At 36.3% G+C, this 13,352-nt stretch overlaps 1 protein-coding gene across 1 annotated transcript in view; it reads right to left on the minus strand.

Moving 5' to 3' along the window:
• The window catches only part of PDS5B (PDS5 cohesin associated factor B), a 121,832-nt gene that overhangs the window by 55,922 nt on the left and 52,558 nt on the right, over positions 1-13,352 (minus strand). The window contains exons 9-14 of the mRNA XM_075724642.1: positions 10,370-10,485; positions 8,543-8,637; positions 6,154-6,299; positions 5,055-5,206; positions 2,646-2,759; positions 1,030-1,111 (exon numbers count right to left, since the gene is read on the minus strand). Coding sequence (XP_075580757.1) covers positions 1,030-1,111; positions 2,646-2,759; positions 5,055-5,206; positions 6,154-6,299; positions 8,543-8,637; positions 10,370-10,485 — 705 coding nt within the window. The remainder of the gene's footprint in view (positions 1-1,029; positions 1,112-2,645; positions 2,760-5,054; positions 5,207-6,153; positions 6,300-8,542; positions 8,638-10,369; positions 10,486-13,352) is intronic.

Raw genomic sequence — 13,352 nt, forward strand, 5'->3', positions numbered from 1 at the left:
AAAATTATGAATTTCACTGCAATCAGGACTGAAAAAGTGAGGGATGCATTCTGATTTGATAAGTCTTCTTCTGCCTGCAAGACAGGAGCATTTCCAAGCAGATACAAGTGTGGTTGGATTATCTAATGTAAAAATGCCGTTACCCACTCTTCCTGTTCAGGTAATTTCAGCAAATGGATAATTCAGTCATAAAACTTCATTAAATTTACTGTGGAATAAGAGTATTTATGCATATTTAAAATAAAAGTGACACATACACATATATGAATGTGAGGAAGGCAACACTTTGTACTGTAGAGTATTTCTGTTAAAAAAGCACCAGATTAAACTTTTAGCATTGAAGTCAAATTCTAATCACATTCCAAATTATATCCAGAATTTCATCTCACCATTTTTTCCCCTAAAACATGAGTATGCACATACATATAACAAACAAAAACCGAATTTTACTTTATGAGAATATCCTAAATGCTGAATGTTTATTTTTTCCTTCAGAGCAAATTAAAAAAAAAAAAAAAAAAAAAAAAAAAAAAAAAGGACTTCAATTGTAGTCCAGTATCTCCAATACAACATTTAAGAAGTTTCCGAACTTTCCAAAAAGGGAACAGAAACAAGTGACCTGTTGGGATAAAAATATCCCGACTTCTTGAATGCTACTAATCATACATAAAATAAGAAGTGAGGGTGTATAAGTACTTTTTCTTAATTACTCAATTTGGCAGTCAAAAAAAATATGCTGGGTTTTCCCTCTTTCAAGAGCCAGAACAATCCTGGCAAGATGTAACACTGGGAGCAAATATTTTAGTATCAAACGACTGGCAAAATCTTTTTAAAATTTCTAACACACCCCTACCTCTTCTCTTTTACTGACAAAATGTATACACATTTCCTACTGCAAGTGTAGTCTAATGGAATATCAGTTAACTTTCACAGTATTTTCTGTCATTAAAAATAAAGCTTGAGAATTAAAAAATAGCTTATGAAGTAAAACTGCATATTCACTATGGGATAAAGATAAATTGAACTCACTTTGGGTTGTTTTATTAGGTCAACTAAATCCTTTACTTGATGTCGTAGCAGATTTTGACATTTCCACATTTCATTCAATGCTCTAAAAGAATAAAAAAAGAGCTGTCAAAGTCATCTAATCAATAAATAACACAACTGTCCAATAAGAGCCTTTAAATTCTTGTCAGCTTCCGACTGAGGAATGTGCTTATCACCTAAAATTTCATTGCTGTGTAGCAAAGGCTAAATGGTTCCTAATGGCATGGTATGGAAAATTTAACTGGTCAAATTAGACTGGAACAAAGTGTGATTTTGAAACAAGTTTCATTTCAGATGCTTAACTACACTGCCTTTAAAAGAAGTAGGAAGTAAATGATGTCTGACCCATAAAGAACTCATTTGCACAAGCCTGAAATTACTCTTCTAAAAACATTCCAAGAAGCACGCTAAAGCAGATGTTTAAGATTTTTATCATCAAAACAATGTTTTTCTTGCATATAGAAAGCAGCTACTAGATGAATAAATCGTGAAAAGTGGACACGATTAGACTTGTAACAGAGGTGTTAGAGATATCTGACAAAATTGAAAATTAGCACACTTCCCAGAAAAAATAAGCCATATGAAAAAAGAAATCACAGCTTAATTTAAAAAACTTCCAGAATCCACAAGTAAAAAGTCAGTTCTATATAACTGAAGATACTTTGTCTTCAGAATGAGTACTACTGCATATGAAAACTAGAATTCAAAAGTTATTTGTTGCCTGTAATTATAAATACTGAAAAGAAGCAATTCTGCATTTTTGTTTAGCCTATACTAAAAATTACTAGAACTGTAACTTTTTATTTTTAATATATTGTTCTTAATTTTACTTCGTTACAGCTGTAATATCTTTAGGCAGGTAATACAAGAAATACAAGGGATTCAAACATCAGTTTCTGTAGTATTTGAAAGCTTTTTTAAGCCATTCTTTTATATACAAAGCTTTTCCAGGTCTCCCACATGAGAAAAAGCTGTATTCAATTTTCAAGTGACTGTGTATAACTAAATTAAAAAAAAAAAAAAGTAAAACTAACTAAATTCAGCCAAACTGAACATTACAGCAGCAAAACTGTTACTAGTCAAATTCATGAGCATCTACCCATTTTAAGCTGGAGAAGGCACGGGACAATTATAAGTAAAATGCATACTGAAGGATGGAAGACAAACAAGCAATGCCTTCCCGCTCTTAAGTCATCCTCACTGCTAAAACAATGAGTATATTAATTGACAAGTTGTCAGATAAAATCTAGGGCTAGTCAACACTACTAGCTATGCTATCTCTTTTCAGACATAGAAGGACTGACATACACTCAAGCTTCTTGCTAGATCTTTGACAGTACTTTTTTTTTTTGCTGTTTATGGTTAAAAGGTACCACATTGTTACAAAACACCCTATTAGTTCCTATTTGTCATGTCTGCCTGCGCGCCCCCTCACCCCAATCCCACTTGAAAAATACATACTATGGCTACATTCTATTTTCTGATAGTTTTCAAACTACTTTTGTCCACTGGCTTAGGCTAGTCATAACAATTTAGAACTAATTTACAGTAATAATTGTATTAAAGATTATTTTGCAAGAAGTCAAAATAGCACGTACTTCACAGCATTTGAATCCAGTGTTGCATAAAGGTAATATAAACATTTCATTCGTTCATTTGTTTCCAAGTTGTGAGGGACCATGTACTGAGCAAAGATGCGTTCAACAAGTAATCTGAAAGACAGGATTAAGAAACTTAAACTGTAAAGCAAGAAAGTGGTCTTGAATTGCTAAAATGTTCACTCAAAGATTCCCAGACCTATATAGAGATCAGTTATTGCATATAACGACGGGTGTTATTCAAAACTCTAAAGGTCAAGTTCCTTAACATTCAATATAACTCAGCATAAAATAAACAAAAATATATCATTGCAGAAGATTTTCGTGGTTTAGCCCCAGCCAGCAACTAAGCACCACGCAGCCACTCGTTCACTCCCCCTACCCTGGTGGGATGGGGGAGACAATCAGAGGAGTAAGAGTGAGAAACACTCCTGGGTTGAGATAAGAACAGTTTAATAATTGAAATAAAGTAAAACAGTAATTATAATAACAACAATATAATAATGATAATAATAATGATATATGAAGCAAGTGATGCACAATACAATTGCTCACCACACACTGACCGACACCCAGACAGTTCCCGAGCAGCGATCGCAGCCTCCCGGCCAACCCCCCCCAGTTTATATACTGAGCATGACATCATATGGTATGGAATAGCCCTTTGGTCAGTTTGGATCAACTATTCTGGCTGGGCCCCCTCCCACTTTCTTGTGCACCTGGCAGAGCATGGGAAGCTGAAAAGTCCTTGACTAGCATAAGCAGTACTTAGCAACAACTAAAACATCAGTGTGTTATCAACATTCTTCTCATCCTAAATCCAAAACACAGCACTATGCCTGCTACTAGGAAGAAAAGTAACTCTATCCCAGCCGAAACCAGGACAAAGATGTAATGTTAAGATTAGCCATAGGACATTTAATAGATGACATTATCAAAATCAGATATATTAATCCAAATAGGAACCAAACGTTTTTAGAGAAGGATGTCTCAATCATCAGCCCGAAGACATATTATCAGTCAATTTCATTACAGGTCAGTATTGGGGTAAATACATGAATTGACCCAAATTAATGGGCCTAAAATAAAAAACCAGAAGTGTCATGTTTATTATATCACATGTTATCATGAAGTCCAGAAGAATTGAGATACTAGTCAGAAGGAGCTGACTTCCCTCCACTCCTCCCTGGCCCCTTCCCCAAGGGCTGAGTTTATCCCATTTCTTTTGCTTCCACAATAAAAATGGAGGTACATTCACATGGAAAGTATTAACAACTTCTGCTATAACATGGAAGTTCCTTATTTGGAAACAGGAGGAGAGAAAGGTTTGGGTCTGCCACTTACCTAGGAAAGACTGAGAAGAAAAAACAAAAGGAAAACCAAATCCATGTTGCAATCTCAAATACCAAGGCGGCCCACAACTCTTGCAAATTGAGGTCAATGTTAACAGAATGGAGTAAATAGGTAAAAAAACCTCAATAATGTATGCTTAGGCTAGAAATGGGAAGAAAATCCTTATGCACAATTGGAGGGGGTGGTCAAAACCAAAACCCAGCTAGTTTAAAAAGATCTCAAAGTTTAAGAAAAATGTGAGTAGGTGAGACTGGATCTCAAAATCCAGACAGTTCTGTCCACTTCCGTGGTACCATGAAATAATTGCTTATTTTGGAGATGACTAAGGCCACAAGTTTTTGAAAGGATTTGTACAGGTTTGCAATGCCACTTGTATCTGATCATGCTGTGAAGACCAAAGGCTCATTTCCAAAGCCAACAAGACCACCCTGATTAGTCAAGGTGGACTAGTTCCCAAACTAGTTCCCCATGTGCAGCCATCTATTTTTCAATACGAACAACCATATACAAGTCTATAGGTGGTATGACAGAGGCACCACTTTCACCACAAATCCAGGACAAGGCTCTAATTCATGACTATTATTATACAGAAAAACTAACCTTCTGCAGAGTGAGATGCCTTAACTGTTGTCACTACACGTACTAGACTTATCTTTAAAGCATACAGGAACAACATGCAAACCTAAAGCAAGCTTGTTAAAGCAATTTTACTTACTGATTTTTAACATAAAAATTAGCAAGCTACTGAAATATAAACAAAAGCCTCCTTTACTGAAACAGTGGTGAAGTACAGTAAAAAATTTTTAAATATTCCAACCTATCTCACCCTTTAGAATCACTTTTGGCTTTTTTTTTTTTTTTAAAAAAAAAAGCAGAAGAAAACAACACAGGACAACATTTGGCTGCAGCTGTATAAGATTACACACTGGATCAAAACATACAGGATTATCAAGTCTCCTCCTTCTTGTCAGCACTTAAGCACAAAGGAAAAACAAATCTGTATAGTAAGTTACCACACTTCTCCACAGAATCGCCTAGCTTTCACGACTGACTTACCGGTCATCAATACTGTTTTGATAATATATATGCAGAAGTTTATCTTTGATCCATGATATTTGTTTTGCAGCTTCTTTTCCTGCTTCTGATTGTAATGAGTATTTCTTGTATATCTGTGCAAGTCCCATCATAGCTTCCTTCCGCACTCTCCACTTGAGAAAAAGAAGTAGTACCCGGATTAGTGTTCAAAACTCAAAAGTGAAAAGACTATAGAATCTCCTGGTAGGTATTTCCTATTCTACACCAAAATAAAATAGTTTAATTTACAAAAAAAAGTTAAATTGAGTTCTAAGTGCTATAACTTTCTCGTTAGTACGTACATTGCATTGTGTCTATTATACTAAGCCTTTCAACATCGGTAACTGCTATGCAAGTATGCCTCTTGAATTTAGAATTGTTACATATTTAAGCCAACACCCTTTCTCACAGATCTATACTGAATACTTGCAATTGTACTATGGGTGCAACAGGGAAAAGTGTGTCACCAAATGAAGAAAAAAAAAAAAATCATGTGATAATGTTAATTTTAAAACTTTACCATCAACAGCCGTGTTTACCATGCTTTAATGTAAGTAGCAAACCTCAAATTTTACCAAATAATGAAACATAGCTAAACTAAATTTCAAGACTATTCAAACTTGAAATTTACTACACTGATTTGCAGTCTTCTGATGATCTAATTAAAAGCAGGTAAACTAGCTACCTCTGACAGTGGAATATTTTCCATCAGTAATCTACAACACATTTTGAAACCTGCTTGCAAAACCTCTTCTGAAAAATGTCAGAATGTTTTACACGGGTCTCATTTTACTTAATTTTACTAAAACTAGACAACTGGAGCAACACTGTTGTCCTTCAGCCTATTTTTTTTTTTTATCATACTATCTTAAACAAAAATACAGCACAATGAAAAATGTGGCATTCTAGTCAGGAGCAAAAGATGCCTCATTAAATAGACTGCTTCAAAATTTTTTTGCATTATATTGGCTTTCATTACTCAAATTAGTTCAGCATTTTTTAGAAGCATCGCTTTTTAAAAAGCTGAATTAGAGCCTAGAAATATAACACACAGCCATTATTAGTACTAATTATGTCTTACCCGTTTGTCCAGTGTTCGTTCTCTGACAAAATTAAGCAGGTGATCATTGACAAGCAAAAGATCTTTTTTAGCAGCAGTAACTATGGATACTATAACATCATGCCTTATGGCCTCTTCAGGATCATGTGACCTTACTTTGAGATATTCTGGAAAAAACAGAATAAGTATTTCATTATAAGTATACAACTTCAACTACTTTTCTTTCTCTAGACAGTACTCAGCTGACAGAAGCAGAAAACATGATTTTCTACTGTTTTTGAGCATCAACAGTAAGAAACCGGTACTTTTCTCTAAGATTAACTGGAATGTCAGTAAAACTTTTTATTTGCTTAGAATATCAAATATTTATATTTCTAGCATTATGAAAATAAGAGTTATGTGGCTACATTTTTATTTTTATTATTTCTTATAACAGTTAGGCTATGCCTACATTAGCAACTAGTATAGCCCAACAGAATTGGATCTGTAGAGCAGAACAGACAGTGCTGAGAACTTGACATCCACACTATATACATTTTAAAATCTTACTTCAGGCTAGAGGCTACTCTCTTCCTGCAGACTCCATCCCCTTTGGCTGCTGGAGCACATTAGTTGCACTCCTAGCCACAGCTTCTGTATTATCCACAAGGAATCTAGTTCACATTCTCCAGGAATACTCCACAGTGTGAGCCATGCAAGCATTGTAAGCAGGGACAAATCAAGAGACTTACTTCAAAAGCATGCTGTTTGACCAAGCTATAATGCTTATTTAGGCACATCCTAGTTTATTCAACTTAAAACCATTTTTCTAGATTATTTTGGCCCATTGCTAGTTACTTGGTAGTATCAATAATCTTACAGTATCATCATTTTAAGATTTCTGCTTATAAGCATCAAACAGGTTAGCCACCTGTCATTTTAGAAAGCTGGCAAAGAATAAAATGGCAAAGTTCATTTATCTTTTTAGAATTATGTATTTTAGGTTAATTTAGAAGCACAAACAGGTAGGAAAATGCATACAAAAGTTAAGATCACTGTACACAGCATACATCAGTGAAACATTGAGAACATTAAGAAACATCGAAAATTCAAAAAGTTTACCCTAAATGAAATAACCAGAGGTTACTGTGCTCTTATTACTGTTCAATGACCAGTGAAAATTGTCAAGCCTCATCTGAAATATTGGCCATTAACATTTCTTGTAATCAGCACAAGTGTTGAAAGGGCACATCAAGAAATAAAGCTTTGCACTTACGGAGGCTATGAAATTTGAAATCCAAACGAGACTTTTTTAAAAACCAGTTTTGTTCCACGGGAAAACAAAATAAACTAAAACAAATGAGGAACAATGCCACTGCACACAACAATTCTGGTCTCAAACACCAGTGAGTCAGAGAAATTTTTCAACAATTTGACTTTGATAAGCGCTGTGGGGAGGGAGAGGAGGGACAAGCAAAATTACATTTCCCAGAGGATACCATTAGAGGGGGCACAAAGTCTTTCTGCAGTGTAAAGGAAAAAAAACCCCACCCTTGAAAACACAATTCTTATAAAAGAGGAAATATCTTTATCATTCCATTAAGAAAAGGTCCAGAAACTTTTTTTTTTTTAAAGCTGGCTTAACAATACCAATAACTACAGGATGACTCTAGCCTGCCTGTATTTGTGCCTAACTTGACAAATGCTCAGCAAGGAGGAGAGCAATCCCATGCACTTAACAGCCCTTTAAATTCCCTCCTTAGAGCAAATGGGCAAAGATATTACCTCCAAAGAATTACAGGAAGTAGGATTTTATTGATCAGGGGAAGATACAGTCTCCATATACACTTTGGGGGGAATAAAAAACAACAAACCCACCTATTCTCTTTAATTACACTTTTTTCATTAAAACATCAGGAGCAACAAATACTAAACACTTCTGTCTATGCCAGTTGCCTTCTTCCTACAGAGATCTTGAATTACACGCTGTGTTTGATCTGAAGGAGCAGGAACCAACGGCTGTGGTCACAGTTACAAGGACTGTTTTCATGGTTTAGATGGTGAACGCATAACATTTACACATTTCAGCTTTGTGGAACTCAAGTCTCCAGTCTGCACCCTAATTAATAAATGCCATGAGCATTAGGTTAGCCAGGCTGTCTTTGCCTGATCCCATGGTACTTAATTTCAACAGCAGTTAGGAATGCAACTACTCTAAGACAGGGAGAGTGATCTCTTTCGTTAAGGCATTCTTTATGTACAGTCCCCTCAGCCTGACAAGCAGCACTGAAGGCAGGGACTCTGACTTAGCAGTCCAACCTCAATTATGTCCTCCCCAACATCTGACAACGTTACTTAGGATTACAACTAACCTTCCTGCCTTTTCCAGGAGACTTAAAATTGTATTTTAATGTTATAATAAATCTGGTACCTGTTAAGTCTTTTGCTAGGTCAGGATGGTTCATAAGGCAGTGACTTGCAAATTTCACACATTCAAGACGAATAGGTACATGGATATCATTAAACCTATTTAGAAACAAGACAATGCATTACAACAACAACAACAAAAACATGACTTCTACCAAAGCAATTAGTTTATTCCTACACAATCTCCAATACCTCTGAAAATATTTTTATGCTTCCCATGCACAGTTACATGTATAAAGTATCTCTGATTTCACAGTATTAAGTAGACTGTCTTCAGCTTAAGAAAAAAATCCTGTACTCATTTATTAATTCATGTTCTGAACATGAAGAGAAATATCTTCTCCTGGTACACATGAAAAACTCCCAGGCACACGACAACTATTAGAAAGTTGTCTGACATATTTTAACTATCTTTTCTGTAACGCTCCACATATTTAACCATGAACCATGTATCAGCAGCTAAAAGTTTTGTAAGACTGAGATATTCGTCCCCTCTTTAAGCTGTATGATAGACAGCAAACAAAAGGGCATCTAGCCTAGTACAAATTTCTTCTGAGATGGATCACTTCAACTTCTGTAAGATTTCCTTTCTAAAGACTGAATTAGGTTTGATGCTTGAAAGCTAGTATTTTCTCGTGTTTAATTTTGATATAAGTAATTTTATTATAAAACTATTGACGTAATGAGAGTTAAAAACAACTCTTTTGAAAAGTTAAATGCATTTTCAAGCTATCCTCAAAATGCTTAGTTTTAAACAAATTAAAAATCAAATTTTAGAACATTATTGCTGTTGAAATGCATATTTATCAAATAATGAGGTTTTAAGGAATAACTGTTTTAGTAAAAATCAGGTAGGTTTTCAAAAATCAAGAGATTTTAAGAATGGTTCCTTTAATAACACAACTATTATAACTTAGTTAAAATCCTTGAAAGAAGTAAATATATATATATGTGATTCATAACTAGTTGAAAACAGTAATTATGAACAACAGATTGCCCATATTCACATTGCTTAACTTCATAACACAATGAAGCATTTTTCTCTGTGCCCAATTAGATCTGGTATTTTTTTGATGACATGCAATGTTTTAAATAGTTCTATACTTTCAAGCAAAAGGTCTTCCCTCAATTAAGTTTCCTGTAGTTTTAAAAGTCGCATTTCTTTGAGGACTTTGGCTTTGATACAATTCAATGCTAAACTACGAACTACTGCATTTGTAATAACTTACAGCATTTATCCTCATTTACTCAAATCAAAAACATTTTCATCATAGTAGCCATACTTAAGTTTCTCCTGACTACAAGCTCCAGCTACCTTTTCTATCTCAAACTGGCAGAATATCTCAAAAACAAAAGAGTAAGTGTGTTTGCAGCATTGTACATACTACATACCTCTTCTAAGGCACTCCTACTGTTAAAAAAAATTGAAACCAGGATACAAACGCTGTAAATAGAAGCCTCAAAACCAGTTCTAATATCACCTGATACTGCAAATGACATTTGACACTGTTTTAGAATTAATCCATCATTGAATAGTTTCACTTGTGAAGAAGTTAAAATAAACTATTCCTTTTTCTTGACAATGGCAATAAAGACAGTTGCAAAAAAATGAACTAAAAAGGGATGATTTGTAATTGTTCACTCTGCAGAATCACAGATGCAGAAGATGCATGTAAAATAATCTCTTTAGCATTATCTGTCAGATTTCAAATAAAGCAGCAGGAGGGAACTCACACTTAGCTGTGTCACTTCAAATAAAAAAAAAAAAAGTTGAATTATACTTCATTGAATGTTCTTCCCCTCCTAGAAAGGGAACTAAACCAGCATATACCTCCCCAGGTAGCACTGCCAAAGTGGTTTGTTTTGAGATGCCAACTCTGAATCCTTCGCCCCAAACATTTTTGCTAGAAGTTTTACAACCTGCAGACGTTCTTCATTGTCATTGCTCTGGAAAATGAACACATTTTTTTTTTTAAAGAAAAAAATTGAAAAAAAAACAAAACCACCTCACACAAACCACAAAACATAGAGTTCTGTTTTGTACAGCTTTTACACAAATACACTTATGTACCTCCAGAAATATCATAATACAGATTAATAGACTTCTCTTGTATACAAATGTGTATCTCAAGACAAAAAACCCTTCCCTGTTATTGGGATAAGACAAAATAATAAAGGCAGTGAAAACAAAAAAAAAAATTGTAGAGACAAAAAACAGTGTGAATAAAGCCTAGTGAAAAATACACAGATACATACATCTTTCTAGCCCTCATTTACAGGTTACTGATCCTGTTAGGAAATCTGGTATGTGCCTGTACAAGCTTACACAAATTCAAGCACAACACAAAACCCACAAAACTCATTCTACATTTGTCTGCACATAAAGGTTTACAGTTTGCTTGCTTAGGAAGACAAACATCCCCCACTTTCTCCTCCTTTCCCTGAGCTTTTATTGCTGAGCATGTGTCCCCTCTTAACCCCCTGTCCTGCCTCAGCCTACTTGTGGTGGGGGGAGGAAGCCTTTACCTATACAAGCACTGTTCAGCAATAGCCAAAACAGTGTGCCATCAACACTGTTTTAGCTACAAATATGAAGTATGGTACCATATGGGCTGCTACAAAGAAAATCAACTCCATCCCAGCCAGACCCAAAAGGATAACTAGTTTGTCCACTTCTGTTTGGTACATGACATGGCACAGAACAGCATTTCAATTCTCTTCAAACATACTTAAAAGATTCTTGGGATAGACGGGACAGAAAAAGCAACTGAGGGAGTAAAGCACACAGAAGCTGCACATTTCAGAGAATGCCAGTTACTGCCAGCAACCTTTCATTCTTCGTCCAAGTCAACATGTACGATTCTCACAGCAGTTAAAATTACCTGGCATCGTGACCAAACTGGATGGTCATTGGTTGTACCAAAATGGCAAGGTGCTCGAACACTAGGTGGCCACACTATTTAGATCCACAACAGTAAATATGCACAACAGTGCTACTGTAGCACCTAAGCTCCCTCACAAGTTCCATACTAACAGTTTCATAACCCTCCATACATGGTCAAAAATTTATCTGGTCACTGACAGGAAAGCCCTTGGATTTTTCCCACACTCAAAGAGACAGTCTAGAACTTCCATAAGACCCTAATACCATGAAGATAAATCAAGAGGCTTCCTGCCACAAAGAGCGCAAAAGTTCAGGGAGATGGAGAGCAACAGATTTGGATCCTGTCAAGTAATGAGTCACAACGCACAGACATTTGTTCACATCCTCAAACTCCTTTCAGCCACAGAGGCTGAGAACAAGGCAGCCCAATCAGCTGGAAAGCAGTGGAGATTGCCCAGTGAAGCTCACCTGGTTGTTGGGAGAAAACCACCACCACTTCATTTTCAAAACGTACACAAAATCTTTAGAAGAAAAGAAATAAGACACTACATGGAAATCCTGGGTCATGTACAGAATATACAACTAGTGGAAAAGTTCCTGATACCAGGTCTTGTGGTTTAACCCAGCAGGCATCTGAACACCACACAGCCATTCGCTCACTCTCCCCCTCCCCAGCAGAATGGAGAAGAGAATCAGAAAAAAAAAAAAAAAGTAAAATTCGTGGGTTGAGATAAAGACAGTTTAATAGGACAGAAAAGGAAGGGAAAATAAAATAATAATAGTAATTAAAAAACAATACAAAACAAGTGATACACAATGCAATTGCTCACCACACACTGGCTGATGCCCAGACAGTTCCCAAGCAGCGATCGCAGCCTCCCGGCCAACTCCCCCCAGTTTATATACTGAGCATAACATCATATGGTATGGAATAGCCCTTTGGGCAGTTTGGATCAACTATTCTGGCTGTGCCCCCTCCCAGTTTCTTGTGCACCTGGCAGAGCATGGGAAGCTGGAAAGTCCTTGACTAGTGTAAGCACTACTTAGCAACAACTAAAACATCAGTGTGTTATCAACATTATTCTCATACTAAATCCAAAACACGGCACTGTGCCAGCTACTAGGAAGAAAGTTAACTCTATCCCAGCTGAAACCAGGACACAAGGAAGAATCGATTTAGAGAAACAGGATCACTAGCAGAGAAACACCCAGCACGCATACTGTGAGACTGAGTACCCTAAGGTCAGGATGAAACACATGACCAATCCCTGAAAGAACAAGTCAAGAATACAGAGAGCTTTCAGCATCCTCCAAGAACAGGAGAAGGTCCTCAAAATTGGAACAATCACCATCAAGAGCATTTCCCCCACCACCACCCCCTTCACTCTAACTAGAATTTATGGAAGGGAGCATGGTAGCCCTTGCAATCATGAAACAGGAGTACGCCCAACAGACTTCACGGATTTCAGTCTGTCCTCAGACAGAACTCGGTAGTTCTCATAAACCCAGGCACAATACAGTCACCATAAGCCAAGCACATTCATGGGAGAAGCCTAGACATGACCTCCCACTAAGCAAAGTTACATTTCTTTGTAGATGATTAGTTGGAGTGGTCAGTAGTTGGAGGCATTGGGCATATGAACTGCCCACAATGGGATACTGTTGAAACTTCAACAGCTTCCAAAGCAGAACTGAGATCCAGTCCTGCAACACTGTGTGAATTTTAAATGATTGCAGAGTTGTCCATCCCCACAGCCACACAATCCTCAGAGAGCCCTTCTTAAGCAAGAAGGGGTATGTCCACCAGCATTACTGAAGCATGTATTCTAAGACAGAAGACAGTTTTTCAAATATGGCCACTATAACACCATGCACTGTATTCCATCTACGAATCTTTGCATTAGAAACAATTTGTTCAGTAGCTTGACCC

This window comes from Pelecanus crispus, chromosome 1 (genome assembly GCF_030463565.1).
Source record: "Pelecanus crispus isolate bPelCri1 chromosome 1, bPelCri1.pri, whole genome shotgun sequence".
In the NCBI taxonomy this organism is placed as follows: Eukaryota; Metazoa; Chordata; class Aves; order Pelecaniformes; family Pelecanidae; genus Pelecanus; species Pelecanus crispus.